The 16,424-nt window shown below is 40.3% G+C and overlaps 1 protein-coding gene across 1 annotated transcript; it reads right to left on the bottom strand.

Annotated features, from left to right (window-relative positions):
* Positions 1-7,328: 7,328 nt before the first annotated feature.
* On the bottom strand, positions 7,329-15,485 carry LOC125374904 (mucin-2-like). The gene is made up of 7 exons (XM_048386652.1): positions 15,087-15,485; positions 12,987-13,109; positions 11,616-12,122; positions 10,743-10,803; positions 9,479-9,587; positions 8,537-8,713; positions 7,329-7,569 (listed from the first exon to the last, which is right to left on the bottom strand). The coding sequence occupies exons 1-7, from the start codon at positions 15,388-15,390 to the stop codon at positions 7,453-7,455; spliced, it is 1,398 nt and encodes a 465-aa protein (XP_048242609.1). The 5' UTR covers positions 15,391-15,485; the 3' UTR covers positions 7,329-7,452.
* Between the last annotated feature and the right edge of the window lie 939 nt (positions 15,486-16,424).

The raw sequence follows: 16,424 nt of genomic DNA, 5'->3' as shown, positions 1-16,424 counted from the left end.
TGTAAAGCCCATTTCTGGTGTCCCCCTCCATGATATTACTGGAATATTGCTAAAAGTGGCGTAAAGCCATACTCACTCATACTCACTCATTATCAAATAAATATAGGTTGTGATATTTAAAGTTTAAATTTGTCATTCAAAGTCGGCATGGAGCGTTATTTGTACAGGTGCGTTGGCTATTTAAACTCAGTAGGGAGCATGAGTCATTACCAACATAACATAAGGTGTGTTATATTCGTTCTAAAAACCTATTTGGTGTAATTTTCCAAGTTTCTGCACATATATTAACATTGCCTATACTTATTATGCTGCATCATAATAATATGTGGCCCTGTGCGTCTGCCGCCTAATACATTAACATATGCCACACACGTTAAAACCTTACAGTGATTAATTATTGATTATATTCCATATAGTCATAGTGTTACATAAGGAGAAAACATTTGTCCCACACAGGAGACACCGTCCCTAAACGATACCTCATGCAGTAGCCTTACATAACAGTCATGCCTTCGCACTGGGAGAGCGGTATTCTAATACATCCATAAGTAACCTAACGCCAGTATTAACGAAATTGCTATATTTTACAGCTTTATATTCAGTGAGAAGTGATTACAGTTACAGACAGATTATATTATGATGTCACTATGTCATGACGTCACAATGCAATACAGTTTGATTATATCGAGTCGCCTGATTAATTTGTGAATTTCATTTTATATGTGCTACTGTACACAAGTGAATCTCACCAGATATCTACAAAATATGTTAGATTCACACCAAATCACTTTATATCCTCTTCTGTGTAATATATTTGCCAGTAACGTCTCTAAAGCCTTAGATTCGGAATACATGGCTAGATAATGAAACAAAGTGTTTGAACGAGACGACGGAGGTTGGAAACATGTAAACAATACAGAATGCCCTGTAGGAATATGTAATCAGACCATTAACCATGGCCAGAGAATTCCCAACTGTAAAATTATGTAATTTGTTATTTCAGTTCAGTAGGTGTTTATATTCATTGCAATATTTATATACTCAACAACAAAACTTCGTTGAAAGCATATATACAGCATAACTACAGCAAATAGTCGGGACTAAAACGTTAGTTCGTTTTATATCTGTCAGTTCGTTATAAGCGTGTTCGTTATAACCGTAGTTAACTGTACATATATACTCAACAACAGAAGTTCCTGTGACACCAATATTTTAGTGTATTTTCAAACAAGTGAAGTTTGGTTTTCAATATTGTAGTACATGTACGGTTTAAGTCACCAAAAACGCAACTTTTATGCAAGCCCCGTGCATTTCACTAACCGATAATGGGTATAAAAACATGTGCGTTAATAGGATTCCATATGCATTGTTTTGCATCGTGCTGACAACAACCACTCAGAAAAACAACAAAATTACGCTAATATTCAACATTACGAGATGCCACGACTGTCCGAAAATAAGCGTCTGCGAGTCATTGGTATGCTTGAAACAGGATCGAGTCAACGTGTTGTTGCAAGACAATTTAACGTCCACAGAAACACCATTTGGTGTTTATGGCAACGTTGGCAACAGACGAATGCAGTCAGAGACCATTCTCGGAGTGGCAGGCACACACCTACGAATTCGATTCCAGCCAGCAACAGTGACTCCAAGAAGCATTATCCTTCGACGAATATCTTCACAAACCGCAGCCTCAGATGTGCAGGGATTGTCGCCAGAAGACCCGCCAGACGTCCCATTTTGACAGGAAACCACTGTCAAGCACGTCTACAGTGGTGCAGACAGCGTCTACAGTGGCCATGCAGTGGGGACAAGTTCTATTCACTGACGAGTCTCGTTTTCACCTCAACCAAAGCGATGCACGGATTCAAATGTGTACCGACTTCGAGGTGAACGTCACGTCAATCACTCCCCTTAAATTAACCCATCCACTATCTAATATATAAATTAACCAAAAATGATATATCCCGAGTCGACCAAACCTTCATAAAAAAATAATATTGAAGTGAATTCTTAAATATAAAGGTTTAAAATGCGTACATTGTAAATTGCAATTGCTTTCAACAAGAGTTCTGTATGATGTGTTTCCTGTTTATTTAAGAAATAAACGACTCGAGGTCGTTGTTTATTATACAATAAACACAGTAGGGAGAATGAACCGCGAGGAGCGCAGCCCCAACTGGTTTATTCTCCCTGCAGTGTTTTAGTGAACGATAAACAACGACGATATGAGATATGAACATTGTGAACAGCCTGTTTAAGGATGATAATAAAATGTACAAGCTTACAAAATATTTATCCCTATTTAAATAATGATGACTCCCTCATTAGGATCCAACTTCCGTAATGTCGGAAAAGTCCATTTTACGCAGAGGTGGGTATTTCCCGCATATTCTCACAATCCACACGTCGATTACGTGTACATTGTCTCCAAAAACCGATTGTCATATCTCTCTTGCTTTGGGATGCGATCGTTTGTCTTCGTTGCCCGGCTACATCTTTGAGGAACAAATCACCCCCCTCTCAAAAATAACGTCGTCATATGTACGACGTCATCAAGTTGCGAGCGCATTTTCGAATCTCAAGAAATGACGTCATGACAGAACTATGTTTTATCGTGAAATAAACACGCTAAATTCGTCATTGCTCTTTGCTTTTATCGCGTAGCTATCTTATATCACAATATATAGTTTTTTGGTAACTGTTATTGCTTTCAACCAGGGTTCATATGATGTGTTTCCTGTATATTACAATATAAAGATTGACAGTGTTTATATTAAAGTGGTATTGCTTTCAACCTGGGTTCATATGATGTGTTTCCTGTATATTACAATATAAAGATTGACAGTGTTTATATTAAAGTGGTATTGCTTTCAACCAGGGTTCTGTATGATGTGTTTCCTGTATATTACAATGTAAAGATTGACTGTGTTTATATTAAAGTGGTATTGCTTTCAACCAGGGTTCTGTATGATGTGTTTCCTGTATATTACAATATAAAGATCGACTGTGTTTATATTAAAGTGGTATTGCTTTCAACCAGGGTTCTGTATGATGTGTTTCCTGTATATTACAATATAAAGATTGACTGTGTTTATATTAAAGTGGTATTGCTTTCAACCAGGGTTCTGTATGATGTGTTTCCTGTATATTACAATATAAAGATCGACTGTGTTTATATTAAAGTGGTATTGCTTTCAACCAGGGTTCTGTATGATGTGTTTCCTGTATATTACAATATAAAGATCGACTGTGTTTATATTAAAGTGGTATTGCTTTCAACCAGGGTTCTGTATGATGTGTTTCCTGTATATTACAATATAAAGACCGACTGTGTTTATATTAAAGTGGTATTGCTTTCAACCAGGGTTCTGTATGATGTGTTTCCTGTATATTACAATGTAAAGATCGACTGTGTTTATATTAAAGTGGTATTGCTTTCAACCAGGGTTCTGTATGATGTGTTTCCTGTATATTACAATATAAAGACCGACTGTGTTTATATTAAAGTGGTATTGCTTTCAACCTGGGTTCTGTATGATGTGTTTCCTGTATATTACAATATAAAGATTGACTGTGTTTATATTAAAGTGGTATTGCTTTCAACCAGGGTTCTGTATGATGTGTTTCCTGTATATTACAATATAAAGATCGACTGTGTTTATATTAAAGTGGTATTGCTTTCAACCAGGGTTCTGTATGATGTGTTTCCTGTATATTACAATATAAAGATCGACTGTGTTTATATTAAAGTGGTATTGCTTTCAACCAGGGTTCCATATGATGTGTTTCCTGTATATTACAATATAAAGACCGACTGTGTTTATATTAAAGTGGTATTGCTTTCAACCAGGGTTCTGTATGATGTGTTTCCTGTATATTACAATGTAAAGATCGACTGTGTTTATATTAAAGTGGTATTGCTTTCAACCAGGGTTCCATATGATGTGTTTCCTGTATATTACAATATAAAGACCGACTGTGTTTATATTAAAGTGGTATTGCTTTCAACCAGGGTTCTGTATGATGTGTTTCCTGTATATTACAATGTAAAGATCGACTGTGTTTATATTAAAGTGGTATTGCTTTCAACCAGGGTTCCATATGATGTGTTTCCTGTATATTACAATATAAAGATTGACTGTGTTTATATTAAAGTGGTATTGCTTTCAACCAGGGTTCTGTATGATGTGTTTCCTGTATATTACAATGTAAAGATCGACTGTGTTTATATTAAAGTGGTATTGCTTTCAACCAGGGTTCTGTATGATGTGTTTCCTGTATATTACAATGTAAAGATCGACTGTGTTTATATTAAAGTGGTATTGCTTTCAACCAGGGTTCTGTATGATGTGTTTCCTGTATATTACAATATAAAGATCGACTGTGTTTATATTAAAGTGGTATTGCTTTCAACCAGGGTTCTGTATGATGTGTTTCCTGTATATTACAATATAAAGATCGACTGTGTTTATATTAAAGTGGTATTGCTTTCAACCTGGGTTCCATATGATGTGTTTCCTGTATATTACAATGTAAAGATCGACTGTGTTTATATTAAAGTGGTATTGTTTTCAACCAGGGTTCTGTATGATGTGTTTCCTGTATATTACAACATAAAGATTGACTGTGTTTATATTAAAGTGGTATTGCTTTCAACCAGGGTTCTGTATGATGGGCAACTTCATGGAGCGTCTCCCCGACTCCAAGGCCCTGGACACCGTGCAGAAGCTGATAGCCTGTGGGGTGTCTAAAGGCAAGATCCAGTCCAGCTACATCCTCAGGGGCCACCGAGATGTTGGTGCCACCGCCTGTCCTGGGACCAAGCTGTACGCCCTCATCAAGACGTGGCCGCATTACTAGAATTAGGACACGCGCAGCCGCATTACTAGAATTAGGACACGCGCAGCCGCATTACTAGAATTAGGACACGCGCAGCCGTATTATCTTCAGGATTTGCGCATTGTCCGAGTGGTATTATTGTAGCACTAAAATCACGGACAATGAAAACATCAATCAATCGGATAATAACTGTCCACATGTGTTGTCTCTTTAGTCTATCCGTATGTGTGTTTGCCTCAGCACAAACATGGGAGTGCTTTGAGAGTCTACGGTTGTTTGTTTGTTTGTTGTTTAACGCCGTGCTCATCAATATTACAGTTATATAACGGGGGTCTGTAAATATTGTCGAGTCTGGATCAGACAATCCAGTGACTGACCTAGTGAGCATCGATTCACGCAAGTCAGTGAGCCTGACCACACAATCCCATCAGTCGCCTCTTACGACAAGCATTGTCGCATTCCACGACAAGCATTGGTTGCTGAAGACCTTTCTACCCCGGATCGTCTACGTACATGTACGTGCATAGATCCTACGGAAAATGGTGTATTCCTCAGTTGCTCAAAACAGATAAAGTAATCATTTGGGGGGGGGGGGGGGGGCAATATGTTTCACAATATCAGTCAACTCAAAGGTAATGCCTCTAAAGTAACTGAAATCTGTCAGTGAGACGCATAAATAACAATCTTTTTGAGGTTGGTTTAACATTACTCCAGTTATAACCCGGCGTGTCAAAGGGAGAGAACCCAAGCGTGACTCAGGCCTCAGGCCACAATTAATTTCTTTCTTTGCTATCTTCAATCCAACCATAATAATTATCGGTCGTAGGCTGTTCTCCAGTTGCATGCTGACCCAACTGCCACTTAAAATGCAAAGATTCGACCTGCATTAACCAGCTACCTTTCGCAGTATCCACTGTCAACAGTGCTCGCCGGAAGTTTCGACCCGAAACACACAGAGCGGCCTTCATCTTGGGGTCTAGTCATGGGAAGCTGGAATCAATACCTTCACAGATTGTGGCTTACAAAACATTGGCAACATACTACAATGTCTAATCTTTCATTTAAGCTATCACAAGTCACTCCCAAAACATTGACACAGGCTGAACAGCCCAGGGCACTACATCCACTATTCCGGTTCAACTTCCGGTACAACGTAGGGGGATAACTGTGGTCTGAGGCCAGATGTTCACGACATGCATGAAACTACGATGTGGATGTCACAAGTCAAGGGTCATCAGAGGGAAAATCTGGGATTCGAACCCTATGCCAGTGGAACCCTCTGCTGTGCTTCGCTACCCGTGCCTTCACGCAAGGGAAAGAGAACACTGACGTTTCCTTGTGTAGATTGCTGAACAGAGAGCAAGGGCGTCCAGTCAAGTTGCCTCTATCTGAATGGCTTAGACGAACGAGGAAGGCAATTCCCCGTGGTGCAGTGATCGCACGAATAATCAGCACGCTCCAACACTACAGTCAGGTTACCTCCCACCTGTCACAACACCACACATCTGCAGTTCACACGTGTTAGTTGTCATGTAGTTCACACAGGATAGCTTTTACAGTGATGAAAATAGTGGATTTGGAAAATCAATAATGTTTAATTATGAAACAATTACGCTTGCAGTAATGACTATATACTTTAAACTTTTTAAAAAATCTGTAATGCTATTAAAACGAAATTGGTCATGATCGTCTTAATCAACATCTACATCTTCATCTCTTTCAGCAAGAAAATGTGTGCACAAAATCATATGAACAAAGATTGTTAATGACAAATACCAAATGATATTATTTATAAAAATCGGTGAGAAAAAATAATAATTAGAAATACTGTATGATATTTATTTATATAAATCGGTGAATATAATCTATGAAAAATCATAAACGATACTTATTTACATAACATCCTGAAAACATAAATAAAACAAATGTACAAAGTCATATGCACAGATACGTTAAATGACAAATACTGAATGATACTTATTCTATAAATTGATTAACACAAATGTTTAATGAAAAATACCAAAATTGTATTATTAACTTGATTCCCATGGGACCATCGAAAATATATCAAGTCATCCGTTTTGTCGAGACAAGCAGAAAATCGATATCTATACTCTTCAAAGAAAAGAAACGCACAAGTAGTATGTAGTTCATTGGAACTGAGTGAACACAAACTCCGGTATATAAATTGGTTATATCTTATTGGATAATGTTGACGGCCTGTTATTCGACAAACCGTGTGTCTTAAACGGCATTGTTTTCACACTTGTTCAAAAATGTCATGGAGGAAAACAGTAAAGCAAAATGCACGTGCAAGTTATTGCATTCGTTACTCGTGGTAGTGGCTATAAAAAGGCAAGCATAAGTCAATAATTTGTCATTCAGCTGTCAACATTTTTCAATTTCGAAAATGCCGAGACTCAGCGCTGCCGATCGGAACATCGCCATAGGACGTATCCAAAGAGGGGAATCGCAATCTTCTGTTGCACGCCACTTCAACGTCCACCACAGCACCATTTGTCGCCTTTGGGACCGATACACATAGTTTAATTCCGTGGGTTTCTATTTTTGAAGTGTGTATTTGTCTTGTCGATACCTTGGAAACATTGTCTATTGCTGATTGGGGTCTGTCATCCCCACAAGCTTGACAGCGTCTATCTCTACCGATCCACCCGCGTAAGAAGGATCCACCCATACCCGGATGACGTCAGACGTGAAGCTGGTCAACTGCAACAGCAGGTGATGTGAACCAAAATATGAACCATCAGAAGGGTTTGGACATGGAGAGAGAGGGAGAGTCAGAGAAGGAGGGAGAGGGGGAGAGACAGCGGAGAAAGAGAGAGAGAGAAAGAGGGAGCGAGAGGAGAGGGAGAGGGAGAGAGACACAGGAGAGAGAGAAAGAGTGACAGAGAAAGATAGGAGGGAGAGAGAGGAGAGGGAGAGAGAGAGGAGACGGAGAGAGAGGAGAGGGAGAGGGGGCGAAGGAGAGAGAGAGAAAAAAAGAGAGAGAGATAGAAGGAGGGAGAGAGAGGAGAGAGAGGGAGGGAGAGAGAGGGGCGAAGGAGAGAGAGAGGGAGAGAGTAAGAGAGAAAAGGGGGAAGGGATATGGGAGATACATATAGGTACAGAAGAGAGTAATGGAGGAGAGAGGAGAGATAGATGTATACGGATAGAAATGAGGCAATGATATATAGGGAGAGAAGAGAGAGCGATGTAGGGAAAGAGAGTGGGGAAGGAGAGAGTTAGGTTTGCCTGAGCGAGACTGTTAATCACAGGCCGCCGTTCTATCTGGAATATTGCTGACAGCGTAGTAAAACAACATTCACACACCAAAAGATGCGAGGCAAACATTGGCGTGTTTCAAGCCATGGGTTTAGGATTCGAACTCCCCTGAAATGTAGGGCAAGAGAAGAGAGAGATACTTGGGCAGACAGTGGAGAGATATGTAGTGTATGGGGACAGAGAAAGGGAGATATCTGAGGACAGAGAGGAGAGAACTATAGGGAGAGAGAGAAGTGAGATGGTGACGGTGAGAGGAGAGAGAGAGTTCTCAAATATAATTGTAATTATTATACTATAAACTCGACTTGGAGTGAAAGAGAATGCAAACGTCATTGAGACAGTTCTCACTTCTTTCATAATAGTGACTGCATTTAGTTAAAGAAATTAAGGAATGTGATGAAAGAGTTCTTACGTGTATCAAAACGAGTTCCACGATTCGACTTGAAGAAAGACGATATAACCTTTTCGCCCGATACATGGTCACATATTCCCCACTAGGCGTCAGGATCTCCACCAACCACGTTGCGCCTGCGCGGTGCGTCTCATACACGTGCACTTCCGAGATGAAGAGTTTCATGGCGTACTTCAACTGGAAACAAGTGCAACTTGAATGATGGTTCTCAGTGCCCGCTATAACTTTATCATTATGGCATAGCTTGCCCGTAACTTTCTAAGTGTCTGTTCACAATTTTTTTAATTTATTTGTCAGTTAATGTAACCCTGTGTGGTTCTGATAATATATAGGTAGTCAAGGGTTATGTGAATTTCCGGATTTACTATAGAGATCGAGCATATACAATGTATGCTCACTGTAAGTTTCCCAAGTTTTAAAATAAAAATAAATTTTTAATATTTTTTTAAATAAGTACAAAGGTATTATTGTATTCCCTGTAACATGTATAGTGTGTATTTCAAAGTAAACCGGGGTCACGGGTGGCCCAGTCTTCTAAGGCGCCGCGATTCGCTGTGCAGAGTTGCGTCCCTTGGGCACGCAAGAAACCTATGATTGTGGGTTCGAATCCTGGTTCGCCACGATTATGTTTCTAGGTTTGTCAGCACCATACCCGTGCTCGTGGGTTTCACCGAAGTGGTAAACGTCTGAGACCTGTATCACTTCGGGCGTTCCTCCCACATCAAGCTGACACGCCGTGATATAACTGGAATACTGTTAAAAGCCGCGTTAAACCCAACTCACTCACTCACACTCAAAGTAAACCCTCATTGTGTATATTCATACGAATCCTACTTTTTCAATCCTCGGGATTTACATTTGAAATTCTCAGATACAGATTTTACTGGATCTTGTATTAAAGGAGATTAGCATTCATAAATTCAGACAAATTTCACTGTATACCTCAACATATTGATGATCGTTGTTTATATCGGACTGTCCCCATGCCTTGACGTTGTGGCCGTGGTCGGGATATACATCAGACTCTCCAATCACTTGGCTAGCGGCGTTGCTGACAAACAGAAAACGTGATCTAAGTCCTACATACATTAAACAGGACGAAATGGCGCCAAAACGGTACTGTAGTTCACCTTTATCACTAAGTTCTTTAATCACTAAAACTTCCCTTTTGGCTTCTCGTTTTGTAATTATCATGATCGATGTCCTTATTGTCAGTAGATTGACGGATAGATCTCCAGATCCTTTCATCAACAATCAACATCATTCAGTCGCATACGTATCAAGACATTGCTTTCCAGTGAGTGAGTTAGTGAGTGAGTACGATTTTACGCCGCTTTTAGCAATATTCCAGCAATATCATGGCGGGGGACAACAGAAATGGGCTTCGCATATTGTACCCATGTCGGGAATCGAATACCGGGTCTTCGGCGTGTCCCCCGCCATGATATTTCTGGAATATATAAAATATATAAAAGCGGCGTAAAGCCATACTCACTCACTCAGTTAAACAAAGGATTCTGTTGGTAAAAATGTATGTATGTACATGAAATATGGCAAATTATTATGTTATTCAAAGTTCCCATTTTCTTCTTATTTCATGGTTAACGGATGTTTGCTCAATGCAATAAACACAGCTTTGTGGAGTTAATGAGTTTTAACTATGTTTAGCATGATCGTTTTCGTGGGAACAAATTTGCTAATTATGTTAATAGTGCATGTTCAGGACTTTTACTGCAATTTGTTCATCTATGAAAATTAGGATCTTTACAAGGGGTTTGCAATGGCCAGAGACTACAAACAATACTTTTGAGTAATTGGTACATGCTTGCCGTAAAAGGCGACTTTGCTTGTCGTAAGAGGCGACTAACGGGATCAGGCTCGCTAGCTTGATGGATGCATGACATCGTATCCCAATTACGTTGATCGATGCTCATGACATCAATAACTGGACTGTCTGGTCCAGACTCGATTATTTACATACGGCCTTTATATCGCTGGAATGTTCCTAAATGCGGTGTTAAACAACAAACAAAACAAAAAAGTAATAATTATTATTGTTTTGCTTTTGTGTCTTTCATATTTTTCGAAATCACCAAATATAGATTAAATAAAAATAAATTTGAATTCGTAAACCGGAAAATAAAAAGTGTCTTTTTGTCTCTTATGATTCATGTATTTAATATAGGTGAAGAGTGTATGTGGTTACCTTCCCTCGGTGTTTTCTTCTGACGAATATGCCAGCACAGCTGTCACCCACAGTACCACCACTGTAACACAGAGGTGCTGCAGACATTACAATAGACAATGACACGGGCTAAAAACACATTGTGTCCCTCCATCACCAATGAATACATACAGTATACCGTATGTGTAAAGATGACACGTGTCTATTTTTGTCAGCTATAGATATGTAAAGCTGACGGAAGTCAAATGAACCCTACCCTACTCCGTGCAAGAACCTTTGGCGAACCCCACCGTTGTCTGCCGTTGAAGCAATGTGTGGAGCTGATGACCACATGATGCACATGTTATCAAGCGAAAGCATTGCCGTATGTGCGATGTAACCTGAGCGCTCATTGGTCATGCCCTCGCCAGCACCCATCTGGCTTGGTTTCTCATAGCACCAGTCATTATAGTGTGTTTCATGTATTCAAGATTGTGACACGTTATGTATTAGTGAGTGAGTGAGTGAGTTGGGTTGGTGAGGCCAGTTATATCACGGCGTGTCAGCTTAATGTGGGAGGAAAGCCCGAAGTGATGCAGGTCTCAGATGTTTACTACTTCGGTGAAACCCACAAGCACGGGTATGGTGCTGACAAACCTAGAAACATAATCGTGGCGAACCGGGATTCGAACCCACAATCATAGGTTTCTGGCGTGTCCAAGGGACGCAACTCCGAACAGCGAATCGCGGCGCCTTAGATGACTGGGCCACCCGTGCCCCGCTCCCCTAGTACTTTTGCACTAATATTGAATAGAGATATGTTCATATGGCCATCATCGTGCATAGTTCCAAGTTATCAATACATATATACGATCTCAGTTTGTGAGGAAGCTTTAATACAGACGAGTTTCATACGTTGTGATGTAGCCGCCGTAGTCGTCGTTAACGAAGTTGTGGGCGTAGTCGTGGTAGTGGATGTAGTTGTGGTAGAAGTTGTTGTAGTTGTAGATGGAGTAGTAGTAGTAGTAGTAGTAGAAGAAGAAGCAGTAGTAGTCGTTAACCAAGTGATCGTTGTTGGTGTAGTCCTGGTAGTGGATGTAGTTGTGGAAGTAGATATTGTTGTAGTTGTAGATGGAGTAGCAGTAGTAGTTGTAGTAGAAGCAGTAGTTGTAGTGGTCGTCGTTAACGAAGTGATCGTTGTTGGTGTAGTCGTGATAGTGGATGTAGTTGTTGTTGTTGGAGTAGTTGTGGTAGTAGTGGCCGTTGTACTTGTGGACGTGGATGTTGCCCGGGTGGTTGTGACCGTCACAGTTGATGCAATTGTCATCGGTGATGTCATAGTTGATGCAGCGGGGGTCGTTGTGGAGCCTACAGGTGCAGTCAGTGGTGTTGCAGCGTTGACGGTCGATGAGGGCGAAGGCTCTACGCATGAGAGAAGTATTTCATTGTAATCATTATGTGATTAGTGGTGACATAATTCAGTAATTCCTGAGTTCATTTAAACTAAATATACATGTTTAACAAAACAACATCTACAAATAAATAAATGTCAAGTTTGAAGAACCCTGGTTAAGAAAATAGCATTTGTTTTCCTGATTCAACATCGATCACACGCGGGAAATGTTCTTTGGTAGGTGATTGAAGGTCAAATTTAAGATTGTTTTCCCTTCGCCTTTCTTCGTTCATCTAACTGAATAGATATGAAGAAACGACCGACCTAGAGGATACAGACATTAAACAAACACTTGGAACACAAGTTCTTGTGACATACTTGTCATATTTTGGGACATTGGGCTACATAAATTGGTCCATCTAATATTCTCGTTCAGGGGAAATCACCCATCTTAAATCTAGCGGGAAAGGAGATAATATTACAGAAACATTACATATATTTCTGTAGCTGTTGTTAAGTTATGTTGAATAAACGCTGAGACAATAAAAGAAGTCCTTTTACTTCCGCTCAAATGGTTGGTATACAACTGCTCGTGATCCGTGCTGTCATACTCACATACGTGATGCACTATCTACATGCGTATATGCTATCGTAATAACATGTATTATCGACATGTTGTTAAGGAAACTGATATAGAAGCCCTGCTTGGCCGATAACAGTTGAACCATAAGTTGGTAAAAATAATTATTCTTTAAAGAACAATCTATAAAAGTGCATAGTTTTACCATTCCTTTTATCTAACTATGGCTGTTTGTTATTGATAACTTGGAGTTTATATTGTCACCGTAATAAGCGTGCATAATACAGCTTCAGAATATTCATGTTGTGGGTACCTTCAAACGTTGTCAAGGGCGTTGCATTTGTAGTAGGTGTCGTTGGTCGTGCCGTTGTTGTTACAATCATCGGTGATGTTGTTGCTGATGCTGATGCTGAATTTGTTGAATGGGGAACCGCACCTGTTTTTTCAAAACTTTACGATTAGTTTTTTCGAGAATATACTGCAGAGAGGCAATGGACTGATTACAAAACGTGGTAAGACAGATACAGTTACGTATCTATATTCAGCGGTTCAAGACAATTTGTCAAAAATGAAAGCAAATGCCATCTGAAGTATAGTGGAAAACAATTTGTGAAATGCTGGACTTCCTTATTGACAACATCTATGTAAAATCGAGGGGGGTAAGACATTTAGGCAAGAAGTAGGCATCCCCAAGGACACCAAGTGTACTTCCCTTCTTGTGGATCGGTTTGTTTATGCATATGAATCGGAATTTCTTTTCGGATTGGCAAAGTCAAAACAAGGTAATTTGGCCAAGAAGATTAAATTAAGCTTCAGCTATATCGACCATCTCATATTGTTCAATAACCATCAAGTAGTCAATTCCCTCCACTGATTTATCAACCTGAACTAGAAATAAAGGAAACCAGTGAGACCGCCTCATCTGTTTCATTTTTAGATCCATGCATAGATATTCAGAGTGGAACAACTCTCTCCACAAGACTGTATGACAAGAGAGATGTCTTAAGGTTTCCAATAGTCAACTTTCCCTTAATGTCGAGCAATATTCCTGCAGCTCCAGCCCTTTGGAGTCTCCATTTCGCAACTTTTGAGATACTCTTTCCACCAAGATTTTAGAGGGGCGTCATACGACTCTTGCTCAGAAGTTGTTTGATGAAGGTGACAACATTCAAGGCCTCAGTAGAACTTTCAAAAAGGTTTCTGGCAGTGACAAAAATTATTATTTATATATCTTACCTTGGCGGTAGTGGATGCCAGTGTGAGGTATATCTTACCTTGGTGGTAGTAGATGTCAGTGTCAGGTATATCTTACCTTGGCGTTAGTAGATGTCAGTGTGAGATATATCTTACCTTGGCGGTAGTGGATGTCAGTGTGAGGTATATCTTACCTTGGCGGTTGTAGATGTCGGTGTGAAATATATCTTACCTTGGCGGTAGTAGATGTCAGTGTGAGGTATATCTTACCTTGGTGGTAGTAGATGTCAGTGTCTGGTATATCTTACCTTGGCGGTAGTGGATGCCAGTGTGAGGTATATCTTACCTTGGTGGTAGTAGATGTCAGTGTCAGGTATATCTTACCTTGGCGTTAGTAGATGTCAGTGTGAGATATATCTTACCTTGGCGGTAGTGGATGTCAGTGTGAGGTATATCTTACCTTGGCGGTTGTAGATGTCGGTGTGAAATATATCTTACCTTGGCGGTAGTAGATGTCAGTGTCAGGTATATCTTACCTTGGTGGTAGTAGATGTCAGTGTCTGGTATATCTTACCTTGGCGGTAGTAGATGCCAGTGTCAGGTATATACCTACCTTGGCGTTAGTAGATATCATTGTGAGATATATCCTATCTTGGCGGTAGTAGAAGTAAGTGGCAGGTATATCTTACCTTGGTGGTAGGAGATGTCAGTGAGGGATATATCTTACCTTGGCATTAGTAGATGCCAGTGTCAGGTATATCCTATGTTGGCGGTAGTAGATGTCAGTGGCAGGTATATCTTACCTTGGCGGTAGTAGATGTCAGTGTGGGATATATCTTACCTTGGCGGTAGTAGATGTCAGTGTCACGTATATCTTACCTTGGCGGTAGTAGATGTCAGTGTCAGGTATATCTTACCTTGGTGGTAGTAGATGTCAGTGTCAGGTACCTTACCTTGGTGGTAGAAGATGTCAGTATCAGGTATATCTTACCTTGGCGGTAGTAGATGACAGTGTCAGGTATATCTTACCTTGGTGGTAGTAGATGTCAGTGTCAGGTATATCTTACCTTGGCGGTAGTAGATGACAGTGTCAGGTATATCTTACCTTGGTGGTAGTAGATGACAGTGTCAGGTATATCTTACCTTGGTGGTAGTAGATGACAGTGTCAGGTATATCTTACCTTGGTGGTAGTAGATGTCAGAGTGGGGTATGTCTTACCTTGGCGGTAGTAGATGTCAGTGTCCTGGTTACTGACCACTGTCAGAGTCTGTGGCAACTGGCCGTGGAGGACACACTCTCCTGAACCTGAATACGCCATAGACACACACCCTTCCTCTTGATGACACAGGACAGAACACTCCGCCCGACTTGGCACCGCCTTGCCACTTACAACGTAATCTGTGGCGGATTTGTCTCTGAATATCAGGTCAAAAACCTCATCCACACACAAGCTACTTCCCGCAGTACTTGCACTGTTTAACATGACCAGAACGATGAACATCAGTTTCACAATGTCAGACATTTTTGGAAATCCTCTTTACCTTCAATGGGAATAGCTTACGCAGACATTTCACCAATACGTCTTGTATGCTTAGATCTCTGCCCCAAAGTAAACTTCATAAAGCCATGCGCAAACGGCAAAACACTTAACATTGCCGTTATTGGTTCTTTTTGTATGAAGCACGCATTGGTTGCTTTGTTCACAGTTGACCTGATAACCCTTTTTTTCACACAAACCAAGTTTTTATCAATTGTAGAAAATGGTCCACGTATGGCTGACTTTCAGACGGGTTTCTATAAATGCTCAACGCGAACATCATTAAAGTGTCACATGTTGGTAGTCTAAACAGAGAACTTGATGCGTCATTTAATGTTATAGATCATTTAACGATGAATGAGGAGTTCAGAGAACACTATGAACAATACATGCAATTACATTACTTAAGCCATTACCTGTGTGAAGGTGTACAGAATGTGACTATATGACTCAATGAACACGCCTCTTCAATGAAGATAATGGGCAAAGTGAAAACACCTGCAAAATAATAATCGTTTGTTTCCTAAGAACAAGCAGTTCAGCTTGTACAGCCGTGGCTCCAGCCTTCCACGTTACATCAGGTTTTAACCCCCAAGATGGACCAGAGTGAGTGAGTGAGTTGGGTTTAACGCCGCTTTTAACATTATTCCAGTTATATCATGGCGTGTCAGCTTCATGTGGGAGGAAAGCCCAAAGTGATACAGGTCTCAGACGTTTATCACTTCGGTGAAACCCACGAGCACGGGTATGGTGCTGACAAACCTAGAAACATAATCGGGGCGAACCAGGACTCGAACCAACAATCAAGGGATGCAACTCTGCACAGCGAATTGCGTCGCCTGAGACAACTGTGCCACCGGTGGCCTCTAACGGACCAGAAGATATCAATGAACAAAAATGTTGAAATGCAATATCAATATAGGACTATCGCGATTGAAACTCTTTGAGGACGATTTTATAACGCTATTGTTGAGTAAGACTTCAGAATGGTGTAAATGCATTCAAATATTACGAGAACA

Source organism: Haliotis rufescens, unplaced genomic scaffold (genome assembly GCF_023055435.1).
Source record: "Haliotis rufescens isolate VD_foot unplaced genomic scaffold, xgHalRufe1.0.p SCAF_10, whole genome shotgun sequence".
Taxonomy (NCBI): domain Eukaryota; kingdom Metazoa; phylum Mollusca; class Gastropoda; order Lepetellida; family Haliotidae; genus Haliotis; species Haliotis rufescens.
This window is presented reverse-complemented; position numbering and strand designations above follow the sequence as displayed.

Coding starts and splice junctions, on each gene's coding strand:
- LOC125374904 (XM_048386652.1), bottom strand. CDS start 15,390: ATGTCTGACATTGTGAAACTGATGTTCATCGTTCTGGTCATGTTAAAC. Junction 8,714..9,478: donor ACGATCATCAATATGTTGAG/GTATACAGTGAA, acceptor ACTTGTTTCCAG/TTGAAGTACGCCATGAAACT. Junction 7,570..8,536: donor TGGAACTCGTTTTGATACAC/GTAAGAACTCTT, acceptor CTGCTGTTGCAG/TTGACCAGCTTCACGTCTGA.